We start from the raw sequence: 18,019 nt of genomic DNA, 5'->3' as shown, positions 1-18,019 counted from the left end.
CTTATGTTTATTTGAATGAAAGCCCTTTTCTCAAGTTGAAATAATTCACAAAACAAGCTGAGTTTCTACCCTCTCCCCTGAATAACAGGCAGAAGCTCCATACTTTGTATGAACTAAATAGCAGAGATAGGAGACAGCACAGCAGAGTGATGTTCTGTCTGGCAGCTTAGAGAGGCGGTATGTGGGTGCTGTGCGTGTTGTGTGTGCACTGGTTACGTGCCTCCTCTCCTCCTGAGCTGTCACTCAGGAACTTGTCTTGGTTGATCCAAGTTGTTGGATAGCTTTTCAACACCACAGCTCAGCAACAAACCCTGTAGATTTTGAATCGTGTGAATATTCTCAACTCCTGTAGTAAATCAACCCCCATATGTATTGCATGCTGGGAGAATTTTGTAGTAGCTAGTATGATTTTGGATTATTTCAGCAAGAGATGTAACTAGGGAAGAGCTCTCGGGCCTGTGAATCCTAATGTCTGTGATTTGGACAAACACCTTTATCCAATTGCTTTGAGAAAGCTTGCAGATAGCAAGTAAAACAACTGCTGTCTGGATGGATTTTAGTGGTTATTAAAATATGTTGGCTTTTGCAATGTAATAAAAAAAGAAAAGTGGGGGCAAATGAGAGTGCCCTTTTGAGATGTTCCTTTTTATCTGTAAATAGGGAAGAGCTTGACAATCCTAAACTTCATATTTGGTTCAACACCCTGACTGATCACGTACAGGGAAAAGTCTAATTTTATATTTTTATCTTAAAGTATTCTTAAAGTATAATCAAAAACAAAACTTTTTGTTTTAGATGTGGATAGAGTTGTGGTAAGTTAGAACAATGGTTTCTTTGGTTGTCTGTGTCCATGTTACGAAGATTCACACCTTTTCAATTGTCCTGATTACCAATGTCACCACTCACCAGGAATGAATGTATAACATTTTGAACATTCAGAACAGGTATCTTCCTATGGGGACACTTATCACTGTGACAACTGTCTAAGAGGGGATATTCCTCAGAATGGGAAGATATCTTTTAACTTCCTGTTGGGAGTACAGGACAGTAAGCAAAGGGAATTTTCCCTAATGAGACATATATAGGAAAAAATCCAACAGCAGTTTTATTCATTCCCTACTCTATATAAAATTGAAAAAATTAAGTACTTTACCTCAATCACCCAATTGTGCCTTTGAGTTGTCACCTGGTCACATGTGCCCCTGGCAGAGTGTATATCATTAACAAGAAAAAAATATCCTTTAAAAAATCTCAAATTCAGCAAAGTCTAAAATGATGCTTTGAAATACCTTACAATATATAAATATATAGAACATTCCAATTCATTAAAACCCCACTAATGTTTGCCCACATTTGGACACAGTTATGCCACCTCGAGATTCATGCCTAAACAGTATTTTGAATAAAACGTCAAACTTCATAGTGAGGTGATTAAACTGGATTTATTTTAAGAAAACAGTCAGGCATCCCCTCCAGCTTGTCATTATGGTAGAATTACTGATATGTATATATGATTGTCAAGGCAGAGAATTACATGAAGGTTCATTACAATAGTGAAATTACACTTGTGTCTGAATATTTGGAATTTGGCTGTCACTTATTTCATGCATTGCAAGATACAGCCATTCGTAAAACAACCTCTGTATAGTTTTACCCACATCAGCAACTACTAATTAAGTTGTTATTTCCTTTGACATCGGTGCATGCAATATAGTGTTCTGCATGCTCCTATTGTTGCCAAAAAGCCAGTATTGGAAGTCATAATTTTTACAGCATATATAATCAAATTGTGCCATAGTACTGTAGACTGTCATAGACTTAGAATTAAATAATGTTTTCATTACTACCGGTAAGTATCCATAACAGGTATATTAAATACATAATTGAATTGACACTGCAGTGGCGTGTGAAATTAACTTTATTAACATGTCGAGATCCTTCAGAAGTGTCCTTCAGTGATTTTGTGCCTTTTTTGTAATAAGGAATTCCACATGGTCTAATATCACTGCTATCAATGTTAATGCTTAACCGCAACATTTGGATTGCTTCTTTTTAACATACCTTTTTTTGCTCATAAATAAAAAGATACATTTTTGTAGAATGACATTTTTATTTGTACTTTTTATATATCTGATAAATGCAGTTCTCTGTAGTAAGTGATTTTTGACTCGGGGGGGGGGGGGGGGGGGGAGAAGAAAATTGACTATATAATGAATTGTATTGCCAGTTTAAACGTGCTGTAGAAAACAACAATATTCTCATCAGGGGTAAATAAGGGTACAATTGTAAGGTCAGAGACTAGATTCAATCAATCAGATGGGATTTATTTGCAGACAACTCTACCCAAAGTTTACCCTAGCATTTTGATTGTGCATATCTAGGAAATATACATTTTTAAATATCACTTACCTCTGTTCCCCTTTTGCTGCAAATTTGCTGCGTTATTTGCATGGAGCATGTCACAGATAATTTCCCCATTGACGTGTGTAGGGAAATTACCTGAAAAACATGCAGAGTTAGCACAGTGTAATAGAGGCAAAAGCCCCGGGTATGTCTCTGAATGAGATAATGTGGAGACAGAGGAATAGAGGTAAGAAATATTTATACATGGATGTCTCTTAACCCAACATAACCTGATTAGTTAGGTCTAGTTGTGTTTTTTAATACGGGATTTGCAAAGCACCCACATCCACACCTTGGGGCCTATTCATAAAAATAATGCTGTGCAAATATATCAGCATTCTTGCAAAACCTGCAAACAACTCATTTGCTTATGTTAATAATATGTAGACAATGTTCATTTCTGTTAATTAACTTTTCAGATAGGCAAATATGATAGTTCCTTATACCCGTACGAGAAAATAGCTTAAGAGCATTCACCCAGAAGAGAAAAAAGCCTAAAAAACATTAACCCAAAAACATTTGACCATAGAATAAAATAACCTAAAAAAAGAGCCTAGGAACATTTGGTCAGAGGAAAAATAGCCTAAAAGACTTTTCAACCAAAAGAAAAAACATCTTAGGAACATTTGATTTTGCCCCATTCGCACAACAGCTACAGCTGTGAAAAAATCTCTAAAACTAACAAGTGAATGCTGGTTATTTGCACACAATGAATGAACATGAAGTTTTTCTTGACAAATAGCTAAGAGAATTTTTATAAATAGACCCCTTTTGCCATGCCTATTATGTACAATAAACTGGTTCATAATCACAAATGACAACAGTTTAAGAAAAAGATATTAGAGAAAAAAACATATTAAAAAAAAAGCTTCACAAGGAGCATTTTTAAGTATGGGACCTAGGCCTTTTTTGCTTTGGTAAAATAATTAAAAAAAGACACAACAGACTAAATGTCATTATCATTATCTGCATTATATTTTTCCATCAATGCCATTTTTTCACTTTATCCTAAAAGAAAAACTCATTATATGTTTTTCTAACCGCAGTTTGAGGGAAATTGTTAGATGTGAAACTCTGAAAAACACATGAATGATACGATGTAGAAAACATGAAAAAGAAAATATCTCTTTGAAAGATATATTTTGGAATTTATTCTATATTGCTTGATCTTATGGTTATTTTTTGCTTAGAAATAGCAGGACTCATTTATGACTTTTCAATTATGATTTTGCATGCTGTTTTTTCCCGTCCAAATTGAGTTGAAAGATATCAGATGAAGCTCATGCATTTTCCCTGTCTGAAAAGTTCATATACTTTGTAAATACACATAGCAATGGAGATATTGCTGTGATCAACCATTGCTCAACAGTAGTACAGAATAATACAAGGCATAAAAGACATAAAGACATTGTGTAACATGCATAGAGGACAAAAAAGCATCATTAACACACAATGGTGACATTACGTTTGGCTAAGCTTAGCTTAGCTCAACAAAGAACGTAGACACCGGAAATACTGCATAGATATTTAGCACAGGACAGTCACTGCAAGAGCTATTTCCCACAAGCCAGTCCTCTACAGTCTTTCCAATGTTTCCTCTCATCTACCATTCCTGCAGAAACAGATACCATCCTAATGAGTGGAGTTTTCCTTTTGAAGAACAGTACTTTGGCCTTTGGAATTATTCCAAGTTAATGGAATAAAAGGCAGTAGGGAAGCAAGTGTAAAATATCTGAACATGCATTGCAACTTCATGCAGTTTTATTAGTTTCTATTTTTCCATTCACAGGCTTTTCTGGCACTGTAACATTCAAGTTTTAAATATTCTTCAAGGCCTGCACTTCATGTGAACTCTAAGGCAATACCACGCAGGTCTATTGGTGCTAGGGTTAAATCCTGCATACATCAAAAGCCCAAAACTGTGATCTATTTCTGTGTGCACTCTTTTTGGCTCATTCTTTCCTAAAAATGACTCGCAGGCAAACTATTTATCATGATCTAATAATAAAAAGAGAAACTTTATAAATAAAATGGCAGATAAAGATTCCCCTTCTGCTCAAAAATGGTCTCCAAATGATCATAGTAAATCGTCAGCAGATCATACCTCTGCACAGATCATATCATGATATCAAGCAGACTTTCTGTTTAAACTGTTTTCATAAAAAGGTTATTGAATAATACTTAATACATATCCCGACAGAGTGATCTGTCCAGCAGATTTGGGTTAGAGGTCAGCCAGTTATGAAAGAATCAGTGGATCTCATTTATTTATTAAAGTGTGAAACGAGAGATAAAGTGCATTGATGTGAACCTGTGTTTCTTAATTCTCATGCATACAATTGGGTGTTTAGTGCATTTTTGTATTATTAAGTCACATATGTCACCTCATTCTCACTCACATATAATAAAGAAGAATTCCAGGCATGGATATATTATACACAGTTACATGGGTCCAGCTTGGACCCATTTATTTATGTATATATCATACCTGGACAATGCCCCTGGAAGCTGAAAATCATGGAAGTAGGTGCCTCTATTTCAGTAATCCCCACTTGCTTCTGGGTCCTGTGCTGAGCGGCTGCACTCCTGCTTACTGAACACAGCAGGTCGGCCCCTCAGCATGGGTGCCATTTGGAGAATGGTTTGCATTTTCTGAATGAATGCAAAGCGCTCTATGATTGGATGAGGCAGGGTGGTGATATCACACTCTCCACCTTGTTCATTTAGAGAATGCTTTGCATTTATTCAGAAAATGCAAAGAATTCTTTAAATGCCACCCATGTTGAGTGGCTGACTTCCAGTGTTCACAATGCAGCAGGTTGGTCACTCAGCGCGGGACCCAGAAGCAAGTGGAGATCACTGGGGTAGCGGTGTCTATTTCAGTGGTTTCCAGCTTTCAGGGACTTTGGCCAGGTATAACATATGCCTAGTTCCAAGCTTGACCAATGTAACTACGTATAATATAGCCATACCTCGAATTCTTCTTCAACCTGCCTGGCGGTATTCCCGAGTGTGGCTTGGGGTTAAGTTTCAGTACCATTTGCGTTAACCCTGAGCCACACTCAGGATTGCATTGCAGAATCCTGGTCCAGTGTACTTACCTTGTCATCAGGATTCTGCAATGTGCCCCAGCTGTGTCCTGTGCCAGATGCTCTGTGTTCCGGGCTCCGTTCCCTGTGAGCGTCGTGACGCATGGAGGTGGAGCCCGGTGGCAAGTTCAAAAAGTACAAAAAACATAACACATAGAGTACACTGTAATCTTACAGATTACATTGCTGTATCAAATCATTTCACCTCCCTTTTGTCCCTAGTTCTTTGTCCAGTGCCCTGCATGCACTTTTATATTATATATACTGTTCTTTCTGAATGTAAACTTGTGAATGTCCATGGCATCCAAAAAGTGTCCCTTTACGTCAAAAGTGGTTTTAGACCAGCTAGAAAACAGCAATAGTAAGTTAGAACACTTGCAGAATTGAGCGATAGTGATTTGTGGGGAAATCCATTTTTTTATTATTATATTATTTTTTATAATTATTTATAGTTATTTATTATATTATAATTCATGATTTCGTGTTTCAAAATTTATCATACCCGGGATGTCTACTAGACTCTTGTTTGAACAGATTTAATTGTGTTATTACTAAGAATTACAGGCCTACAATATAAAACGCCACATTTCTATGCAAAACATTGTACCACTTTGAGATCCAAAAATCTGACATAATCATACCGCCAGGGAAGTTAAGCTACCTGTATATCTTAGATGCAGATATACCCCAGGGTCGGGAGGCATTTTCTGGTGACCTTTGCACAACTGTGCATGTGTTAGACACCTAGCCATAAGATTCCAATTTCCCTGGTTTAAAAAGGGATGTGAACATGTAAAATTAAATAAAGCAAAAGTATATTATGTAGTATCCTAATCAGCCTTACACCTTTCATAACAGAGAAAGGCAGATGTAATTTTTCTTAAACCACATAATTCCATGTTTAGTTGGAAATAAATTTTCAGTTTTTAGCACACTATCAACATCATTTCTCTTTGTACTGACTATAGTCATTTACATACCAGTGAAATTACGAAGGACAGATAGTGAGCTTTTGAATTATTCTGGTGTCATAGTCATTAAAAGGAAGATAACTAACAGTCATATTATCCGGGATCAGTCGCTATGGAAGTAGATTCTATTTTGTAAACTAATACCCGTATTTCAGAAAAACCTTTACAGCAAACTATCCAGAGCCTGTTAAATGAATAATGGACCTAACCTGGAAAACCATTTGTGTGCATTTCCCTCTTATTACTCATAATGCAATACAAAACCAGAGAGCATTTGCACACAGCATAATAACAGAGTAATATTCAAACAATAACCAGTTGTATTAGCTACATTACAAAACATTGGTAAACCATGAATATTCTTTAGTGTCTTGTATGCAATATGCTGTAATATGAAAATCCTTCAGAACAATAGTTCTTTTAATGTGCAGGTCATGTATCATAGGTTATAGACATCTCTACCACAATAGCTGTCTTCAAGAAGAGGGTATAGGACAGCTTTGAGGGGGAACGTGTTCACTCTCTGGGTCACGTATAAATGGTCATTCCTTCTGTAGGATATAATGAACATCTATTCTTTCTTCCTATGTTGGAAAGGGCAGTGCAGCTATCTGCATCTCCCACAACACAAACAGCAAGGGGTAGAGCTTATCATGGTTCATTTATGGGATGTTTCATTTATTCTGATGAATTTGTCCCTATTATGGCAATCAAGGGCTGCTGTGGAGAGCTGAGGATTGATGTTATGAGTTAAATCTAAGTCTGTAATACTGTATTGAAACTCTGGGTCAAAAGAAGGCCCTATACCTACACTCTCACACATACGGCTATTTTTTCTCGACCTGTGGCAGTCACAAGATGTAGCATGGTAGTATGTATTTGTCTTCTTCCATGGTCTCTAGGCCATTTTGGTGAGGGCAGCACTGCATACCTAATAGATAGAGCTTCCGTCAATGTTGTTGATTTACCAAAGGCAAATAGGTTGTTCACTTTACAAGGGAATTTTATGTTTGTAGAGGAATGTTCCCTTAGCTTAGTGAGTGTAAAGAAGCTTTGCTGACTTGACTTCCAATCGTGCAAGCAAAAATGCTGTTGTTTTTTTATCTTGCAAATGATTTGGTATTCTTTTGAAAGGAAAGTTTCATGGTATTCACTAAACTCAGGGGAATAACCTTGAAAGGTGAACAGCCTATTTGTCTTTAGTAAATTAACCCCAAAGACACAACCCTTCTACTGGGCTGAAGGGTACATGCACAGGAAAAACCCTCAGGAAGACGGGAAGGAGTGTGAAATTTTAAGCTATTTCCTAGTCAAGACTGTGCAGTGACATCCAGTAAAGGTGTGACAACGGCAGCACACATGGCAACATTTAAAAGTTTAGGTGTTATGCAAACATTGCGAGGGGTAGTGTCAGAATTTGCCAAGGTTTGCTAAACGTTGCTTCAAGGGATACAATGAAATGCTTTAATCACCTAACCAAATTGTTTAAAGCCAAGTACGGTATTTATTGCCACATTTCCCTGGTAGTTGCTTGGCACTTTATTAACAATTACCCCATTATAATCAACTGATTTATTTAAAGACATGTTTGCTTTATAAAGGAAGCTTTTTCTTTTCTCTTGTAAAACCTCAGGCTTTATTCTTTCTGTAAATATCAAAGAAGCATCTTCAATAAATAGGATAACAAGAATAATTATTCTTTACAACTGGTACAAAACTTTATAAAATCAAGTCCCAGGATGAATAATTCCAAGTCTAACAACAACTACAAAGGTGATTTAACTACTGTTGTTTGTTTAAAAAAAAAAAAGAAGAGAACCGTGCTTTCGGCAAAAAGGGAAGACATGTCAAGAGCATTGTGCATGAATGTCTTACCTACTGTCTTATTCTGCTTGTCTAAAGAGAAACGCAGGCTTGTTACATGTATATTTAATACATAAGGTCTAATATATTTATACATTTGATATAACCATATTATTATTTTAAACATTGTTATCAACAGCTTAAAGCCAAAATGTATTTTCTTTCCTCAAAGAAATACCGTACATCACGATGCAACGATATTGCTACTGTTATTCAAAAGCTAGCAGGAACATTGTGATACGTTTTGAGCTAAGGCACACTGATTTCTAAAAGAATTGGTATTATTTGAGAAAGTGCTTTACCTTAGCACGAAGCAGGTCAAAATGTTCCTGCTAGCTTTTAAACAAAAGTAACAAGATTGCTACATTCGTGTGGTAGTCCATTAAGACATTTGTGAGCAGTTTCTGTGAAAAATAAGCCAGCACCTAGCACCCTGGAGGTGGACATGGAGTGACTGCATGACTGCACCTGAACCAGTATCCAGATATACATACCAGTTTATTTGTATAGTGTGGTAGGGTTAGGCTTCATTCTCACGAGGCGGATCCGCTGCCACGGAGTCCACCTCTGTCCCTCAGCTAAGCAGGGGATCTCTTCACTGATCTCCGCTGAACTGGCAGATGACACTGATTGCTATGAAGAGATCGGACGAAAACAGACAGCATGTCCGTTTTCATCAGATCTCACCCGATCCGATAGGCATGGATGTGAATGTAGGGCCATCCATCTGATTTTAGTGGATTGGATCGGATGTCAGCGGACATGTTACCGCTGACATCCGTCGCTACATAGACTAGACTAGACTAGGTCCAACAGTGTGAAAGGGGCCTTATATGCTAGCCTTTTCCAGATTTTAAAGGCTTTCTGTCTAAGATGAAATGTTTTCTTTCAATTATTTTTATGTCTAATACCTGCCAACTAAACTGGAAGCAAGGGGAGCTCTGCCCAAAGAAGATTCTGGAATCATAAAGATTCTACAGATTATAATCATTTCTCACCAAGCAAAAAAAAATGTGCTTTAATTGTGCCCTTGCTCTTTTGACTTTCTAGAGTATGTAAACAGGAAGGGAGGGGAAATCTCCCAATATAGACACAGACAATAACAAGCACTTCACAAAGGATCGAATACCAATCTTGTATATATTAGACAACTTTCTCTTCTGTCTGCCTGATATTTGTTTGACATATACAAGTAATTAATACATATTTCATTCAGAGTTTGATTGGGTATATACATTATATTCTGTGGAGAAAAGCAAGCTCAAAAATGAATTTTTGCGTCTTCTATGGCTCCTGTAAGTTTGCCTCCTGGTATTATGCTATTATCAGATAAAATAAGTTACACTTGGGGTTATAGCCTGTCCCATTACATTCAAGGCCCATTCACACCTATTTTTTTTTACATAGAGTTGCATCTGCCTATTTATCTTCTATGGGTCCCTCATGATGTTTAATGCTGCATAAAAGTGTACCTGGCTAATTTTGGAAAACACAGAACAGCACGATGTATGGGTATTCTTGTAAATGCGTTTTGGTGAATTGAAGGGCCAGGTTCTTTTTTTACTTGAAATGCTTTGCCATGATTTTGGACAGAATGTGCAAAAAAAAAAATGCACACATATGTGAGATTTTAGCCTTGATGTCTAACCACTGATGCATGCCTGTGGCAGTTGAGCATGGAATTATTCAGTCTGGGCTAAAAGCTTTGCTCCAGTATCCTTTTAATCAGAATGCCTCACCTCAAATTGCACAAATGTATTATCTCATAATCACAATACTATGTAGTTCTAGTTTACCTTCCAGACCATGTATTCCCCATAAAACACACCATTAGTGTGAACTAAATTCACTTTTAGAAAAACATTAATAGGGCTCTTGTGATTTTTTTTCTTACACTAACATATAACATACAAACCAAAGGATTAGAATCTAACAACACATCTGGTGCCAAGAAAAAACTATGACGTATTATTACTGACCAAACAGACGTTATATCCCATAACAGTCTGAGTTACTGCTGTATCTGTTAAATAAAAAAACAAAAAAAAATGGATTTCACTCAGTTTGCAAAATATAACAGATACACAGCAGCAAATAACCTTGGTTTTGGGTCCTGAGTATGATTCCCACTAAGGACACTAGCTGCATGGAGTTTGTAAGTTCCCACGTGGGTATATGTGGGTTTCCTCTGGTTACTTTAGCTAACTCCAACAATGCAAATATATAGTGGCAGGTAAAGGGGTTTCTAACCAAACTGGCCCCTCTAGCCATGCATGCTTAAAATATTGTAAATGAGAGAAATAAATTGATTCCCCCATCTATGCTAGACAGCATTGGTGGAGGAATATACACTGCTGGCCATTGTATTCATATAGCCAAGTCTAACCAAATACCACAGTGACCAAATGCACTGCATTGTTTGGCAGACCTAGCGTGTTTGATGTTGAAAATCACTTTTGTTGAGCCATCTGGAGTTGACGGGGACACCCTTGGCTCGCATTTCAGCCAATTCAAGCTTAAGTTTTCAAGTCTTTTCAACCTATATGGCAATAAAATGTGGGAATTTTGTCAACCTATAGATGTTACAACCTATAGTTCTGGATATAAAACCAATCTATGGGGGTTATTTACGAAAGGCAAATCCACTTTGCACTACAAGTGCAAAGTGTACTTGAAAATTCACTGAAAGTGCACTTGGAAGTGCAGTCGCTGTAGATCCGAGGGGGACATGCAAGCAAAATAAAAAACAACTTCCCCTCATTTCAGATCTACCTCTCAGATTTACAGCAGCTGCACTTCCAAGTGCACTGTCAGTGAAATTTCAATTGCATTTGTAGTGCAAAGTGGATTTGCCTTTCATAAATAACCCCCATTGTTTATTTAATAATATAGTACAAAGAGAAATGATCTGAAATAGCTCACAGAAATCAATGACAATTCCAGCTACTGAACATTGCCTTTTGCAACTCATAAGAGTTAGTAGATTCCATTATGCTTCTTTTTATTTATAGTTTCCCTTACCATACCAAAAGAAAACGTATAACATTATATAAAATCAAATACAATAAAAATAATGTATTTCCTCTGATATATGTCATCATAATATACTATCCAAGATCTAACAATGAAATGACCAGTGCACAATGATTGATGCCAGCTATAGTGAACTATGTCATGCTAATCCAGATCTAGCAAAGAAAACACATTTTCTTCTAGAAGCGCACACCATTTAATTAGAGTCAGACTACCATGTATCTGTAGTATGTATGTTTTATATGCAAAAATTATTCTCTATGTCTTTTAACGTTAGCAGTTGTGAAAGCATGTTTAAGCCTTTCTCAGACACCGGGCTTTAGTTACTAAATATGTAGAGGCCGTTCGTGTAGCAAAGTAAATAAGGTGAACCTGGATTCACTTTAGAGTGACAATAAATGATATTCTTGTTCTCCATTACATAATGAAGTATTTTTCAATAAAAATAGTTTCTTACTGTGTTTTTCTGCCTCCTTGTAATGTCCTTTGTGAGGTCCCAAGCCTATTTGTGCAAGAGGGGGTGGCTATGTTTGTTCTCCATGATCCTACTGTAAGTAGAAACACATAGCCACCCTCTCTTGCTTGTTCCCGAGATGGAACAAATGGAAGTCAGGGGGAAAAGAAGAGGTTCAGGACCTCACAGAAGGAGGAGCCACACTCTAACAGGAAGTCAAATGACAGCAACAAAAGAAGGAGTTATATTTGAAAAGTGATAAGAAGCATGGAGGAGCTCAGCTATAAGGAAAGATTAGAGGAACTGAATTTATTCTCTCTTGAGAAGAGAAGATTAAGGGGGATATGATGTAATATATAAGTGGTCCATATAATGAACTTGGTGTTCAGTTATTCACTGTAAGGGCATCATAGAGGCCAAGGGGGCACTCTTTATGTCTGGAGGAAAAGAGATTTCATCTCCAAATACAGAAAGGTTTTTTTATAGTAAGAGCTGTGAAAATGTGGAATAGACTCCCTCAAGAGCTGGTTCCGTGCAGCTTAGTAGATTGCTTTAAAAAAAGTCCTGGATTCTTTCCTAAATATACATAATATAACTAGATACTAACATTTATAGGTAAAGTTGATCCAGGGAATATCCGATGGCCTCTTGGGGGACCAGGAAGGATTTTATTCCACTGCTGGAGCAAAGTGGATCATGCTTTGCGTTTTTTTTTTTTTGCCTTCTTCCGGATAAACTGCGTGTATAGTATTGTCTATATAGGATTGTATAATTATTTTTATTCCCTCTTTTATTGGTTGAACAAGACTGACTTGTATCTTTTTTCAACCAGACTATGTAACTATATATTTTATTTAAACCAGAGTTCAGTGTCAATTTAAAAACCCATTTATATGGTAGCAAAATTCCAGCTTTACAATCTCTCTTACAAATGGTCGGGTTTGCAAAATTAACTCAAGTTCACCTTATTTTCTTATGTTCCCTCTGCAAAGTAAACAGTCAAGGAGCCTCTACTCCTTTAGTAAATCAATGTCAATACTTCAGTGCTGTAATTGCAGTAGTAATGGCTGTCTTCACTCTGCATCTTTTTTTAAAAAAAGCTGAGAAATGCAAATTGTAGAAAAAATTTAAAATACAGACAAAAGAAGAACACATCTACCACTGCAGCAAATTTTGCTTTGTGACTATGTATAACATAATCTTTTACTTCTAATATACTAAATAGAAAAATAAGCACATCTCATAGTCACTTACATAGCCCTTTTTAATATACTTTCCCCTGTCCAGCACTGCACTATCAAGTGACAGATTAAAGGAGACACACTGTTTATGAGAGAAAAACAAACGCTGGAAAATAGGATTACCAACCTAATATTGGAGAAATTAAACTTCATTGAAACATGGTTACCAGAAACCGATTACTGTATGTATTGTTTTAAATGTAGAACTAAATACACTTAAAGATCAAATGCCACACACAATTAAGAGATCCAGGGTGTCTGCTGTCTTTGTAGGTGTGAGCTACTGACCCTCCTGTGGTTACTTCAAATGTATTTCCAGACAAAACTTTTTTATATAATAAAGTGGTTAAGGGTTTTATATCTGTCAGGTATTGCTGATACTTGACAGTATAAGTTACCTTTCTGGTGCTTTGTAGCAATGCTAGAGATCAACAAGTGAAGGAAAATGTCTCCAACATGGCAGAGAGCAATAGCCCACTTTTTATATCAGAGTGGAGGGCGAAGGGTGCGGGGGCAGCATAAAATAGTAAAGTGTTCCAATTCTTTCCCACTCTAGTTACATTTTAATGGTACATTCTGTTAATTTTTTACAGATGTCAGGAAAAAAGTCTGAATTTTAAGTATTTAAGGAGTGCCTCTTATAGTCATCATGAGCCTCTTAGTAATGTATGAGATGACATTTATGGGCTCAGATTGTAGCCTCTGCTGCTGCATACTCTCACACTGCCTTAGTCACCTTCCTCACCATGATCAGGCATTCCGTCTCACACTTTTTAACCATATAGAAAGTCGCAGTGCTCTGAATGCATCTATGGTTTCAGACTTATTGTAAGCATCTCTGTAAGTACAGCCCTATTCTTTTAGAGACTTTTATAGCAGTAATAGCTTCTGTATAATTACGGTACATCCTTTCAATAAGCACACAAACAAGGTAAGTGATTAAAGGGATGAGGATAATAAAGAAGTATTGGTATGGGATTGGCATCCTACACCATGTCTGGGAGAACCTCGGCTAAGCCCTGCACAGTTGACATCTCAGACACAGTAATCACCTCACTTAATTACATTACCAAGCTAGCAGGAGGTTTGATTAAAGACCACTGAGTAACCATTGGAATTAATGAAAAAGATCCTCTTTAAACTAAACCTGTCAGTAAAATAAAGGTCATAAACAGACTTCAGAACTAAAAAGCGGTGATGGCACATACGTTTACGTGCAGCCTTCAGCACCCTGGGTGCTCCAAATTAAGGGTACTATACTAAAATTTTAATTTGGACATTTCCTGGTAGTGTTAAGTACTGGCCTACACCTCTCACAGGTTCCTGAAGCCCCATCGCTATGATGGAGGGCAAGTCAAGAAAGGGTAGGCTACTAATCATCATTATCAGGGAGTGTAAAAACTTTCTTGTTATAGTAGTCTTGGATTTGGGGCACCCAGGGTACTGAAGTCTGCATATAGGGGTATGCCTGGGCACTGCCTGGTGTCAGCTTTGTACTTTTAGAATACTGACAGGAGTAATAAGTACAGGAGACTTTTCTTAAAGTCAACTGAAAAGCACTGAAATTTTGCACAGTCTCAATTTTTACTTAGTCTGTTATCTACCTCCAAGGGGAAAAGAGGGAAAGCATGATTTCAATGAAAAATATCATATTAAAATAAAAATATAAAGTAACCCACCAAAATTAGTATTAATTAAATAATCCAGTTGATACCTCGATTAATGAAAAAATACAACATATACAGTACCAATACCCACGTTGAGAATAAAGCAAATTATCAGAAAAAATTAATGTCCAGTAGTAAGAATATTGCAAGGCTCAGCACCAGATACAATTATTTTGCCTTATTGGTGCTGGAGCCATTGCATTTTATAATAGATGAAACCATCTGTGTTGCAGTATAAAATATGGCCATAAAAAATTTCCTTTTTTTTTAATGAGTCCATCCTGCAGTGCACAATTCAGAATGAAATCACATGCGAAGAGTCTGCTACTTTCCACCTTGGTTTTTCTTTGGCTGCTCATTTGCTCCCAGAATGCACTGCTGCAACTGAGGCAGGTATCGGTCTTCGATCTCCACCTACTGCAGTAATGGCTGTAGAAGAGGGAGTTACTCCAGTCAGGAAGCTATATGGGCTTGATGGAGGCTTACCTGAAAAAAAAAAATAGTAATAGTAAAAACAAAGTGAAATGTTTTGGGTAGACAAAGTCTCACAGACTGCTGGAGCCAAGAAGTAGAGTCTAGGAGCCATCAGGCAAATTATAGAGGCAGGGAACATATGCTTTCATTTACAAAGGCTCATATTTGTCCAACCCTAGTGTAGATAATGTGTGAATGCCACTGGTGAGAATGAACTGTTACTGACAAACTTCTGATAAGTAAAGGTCTCTGTTGAAGAACTGAAACAAAATACAAGATTGGCAGCAATATTAAATTACCTTATATGTTATAATTGTAATATACATTAGCTGGACCTTCGCATATTTTTATTAGTTGTGATAAAATGTAGTGTATCCATGTTTTTGTGCTCTGAACACCCCTTTCAGTTTTGTTAGACCTTTATTAGGTCAAATATTTCCTCCTTTAGTTAGAAATAAATAAAAAGAAAAACATACTCATCATACTGTAGTCTATACAGTCTATTACATTTTGATGCACAAAAGTGAGGCTGTTTAAATGTTGAAACAGGCTTTTTGTGCTAGCTAATTGGAGAGTTTGCTGGGGAATCATTGTATTGTTCTGTGCACAGCCCTGCGCACATGCACCCCTTCTGATGCTAGCTATAAACTGGTCCAAACAGCTGCCATATTTGCTTTGCTAAAAATGCAGACTTGTGTGCATTTTATTCTTGATACAGATTACTGTTATTATTATCTTTGCATACTAAGCTAGTTTTTTTGTACTAGTTACGGTACATTAAAAAAACTTTTTTCAGAATTTAAAACAACATCAAAAGCATATCAACATTCTTAAATGTGTAAAGAATATATGGTATGTAACCAAATAGTTGGTTTTACAACCCAAATGGAGTTGTATTTTCTGTGTGTAACCTAAACACCAATCTGACCTTTTTCTTCAGTTTTTGAAAGGTAATTGAGCTTTACAATGGAATTTGTGACTAATATCATAAATAAAATACCTTAAAAGGTCTGTTTTTACAGTAATAACTTGTGTATGTTGGAATGAGGTACCTTTAAACTGCCAACTACCAACTTTTAAAGTTCATTGATCAGATGTACTAAATGTATAATTCCATTAATGTATGTATTTAATATTATGGACGATCACAGTGGGTAACAGCAACCTGTTTTGGTTTGGATTTCTGCGGCACTAAAAATTCACATAATACAGCAACCACCTCAGCCATGGCTGGACAAACAAGTGTGTTTAATATTTTCCTATGCAGTGAACAGGCACTGGAAACATTTCTGGTTTCCTGTTGGCTAAAGATTTGTTAGAATACATAAAGGATGCCAGAACTGTCTGTGTTGTGTCACTAATCTTCCTTTTTGTTTAATGAGATTTCAGGGCCGTTTAGAATTGTTAACTGGATGGGCCTTTAGAAAAATGCACATAGGTCTTAGAACAGGGCTTGACAAATTTGCTTTGAATCTAGGAGCCAGCTAAAAATTTAACAGACTTTTTTTAGCGTAGTAAGAAATGTCAGCGCAAGGTAAGGCAAGTCATTTGTGCCCCCTGTCCCCTCTAAATCTAACTTACTTACAGAGAGCGGCCAGCCAATAAACCCAACGTAATGCTGCTACATCAAGGTTATAGGCTGGCTGGAAAGGATGACAATAAAAACTTATTATAGGGGGAAACTCATTATTATGCTGATCTTTCACAAATCCCCCCCCCCTCCACTCTTCATAAATCTCCCCCTCCCCTGGAGGGCAGCAAGTGAAGAAGATTTATTTTTTTAGCTCTGCTATAGATAAGCAGCAGAGCTACATTTTTGGAGGGTTTTTAGATTATAAAGGGTATCTTGACCTTCACACCTAAACAAAACATTAGGACCTCTTAACATCCTTCTCACTTCTGTGGTTCCATTGTGCAGTTATCTTACTTGTATAACATCATCCGCCATCACCATGCCACCCACATTCACCGGTGTACATTAGGGATGAGCTTCGAGTTCGAGTCGAACTCATGTTCGTTTTTTTTTTTTATCAATGAATGAATGAATTGTCGGCTAATACAGAGAACACTCATTGAGTGTTCTCTGTATTACGGGGAGCCGACAATATAGCCGCAAGTGATTTTAAAAGACTTTTTTTCCTGCACAAATGACACTTTGTGCAGGGACAGTTCTAAGCACGGGAAACATGCGCCCCTTCACAGGCACACTATAGATACCCCCCAGGTACCACATTTAAAGGAATATTACACTTTTATTGTTTCACTTCAATCATTATTAAAATCACTGCTCCTGAAAAAATGGCCATTTTTAAAACTTTTTTTTGCATTGATCCATGTCCCCTGGGGCAGGACCCAGGTCCCCAAACACTTTTTAGGACAGTAACTTGCATATTACCCTTTAAAATGAGCACTTTAGATTGTGAACGTTCGAGTCCCATAGACTTTAATAGGGTTCTAAAGTTCTCACGAAGTTTAGGTCTGTTCGCAGGTTCTGGTGCAAACCGAACAGGGGGGTGTTCGGCTCATCCCTAGTGTACATCTTGGTACACTTGAAACATCTGAACACAGCACTGGAAGCTGCGTAGAAGCACATTTTCAAGGGTTCCTCTTCTTTTGTCTTGGAAGAAAAAACAGACTCTCATTTGTCAGTGCTGTCACATAATGACGCTAACCAATGACCAGGAGCCCTTGCAAAGATTATGCTTCTGCACAGCTTTCAGAGCTGTGTACAGAGGATTCAATTGTACGGAGATGCAAAGGTGACCATGGACGGCACAGTGGATGATGTTACATAAGACAGATAAGCGTACAGGAACAGTAGCCC

The 18,019-nt window shown here is 37.1% G+C and overlaps 1 protein-coding gene across 1 annotated transcript in view; it reads right to left on the bottom strand.

The window, feature by feature from the left end:
* Positions 1-1,423: 1,423 nt before the first annotated feature.
* CAMK1D (calcium/calmodulin dependent protein kinase ID) overlaps positions 1,424-18,019 on the bottom strand; it is a 384,454-nt gene continuing 367,858 nt past the window's right edge. The window contains exon 11 of the mRNA XM_077469551.1: positions 1,424-15,207. Within this exon, the coding sequence (XP_077325677.1) occupies positions 15,077-15,207 (131 nt within the window). The 3' untranslated portion in view covers positions 1,424-15,076. The remainder of the gene's footprint in view (positions 15,208-18,019) is intronic.

Source organism: Lithobates pipiens, unplaced genomic scaffold (assembly GCF_037356315.1).
Source record: "Lithobates pipiens isolate NorthernLeopardFrog02 unplaced genomic scaffold, aLitPip1_a1.2 Scaffold_8, whole genome shotgun sequence".
NCBI lineage: Eukaryota > Metazoa > Chordata > Amphibia > Anura > Ranidae > Lithobates > Lithobates pipiens.
The sequence above is the reverse complement of the archived record's forward strand: the minus strand, read 5'-3'. Positions and strand labels throughout refer to the sequence as shown.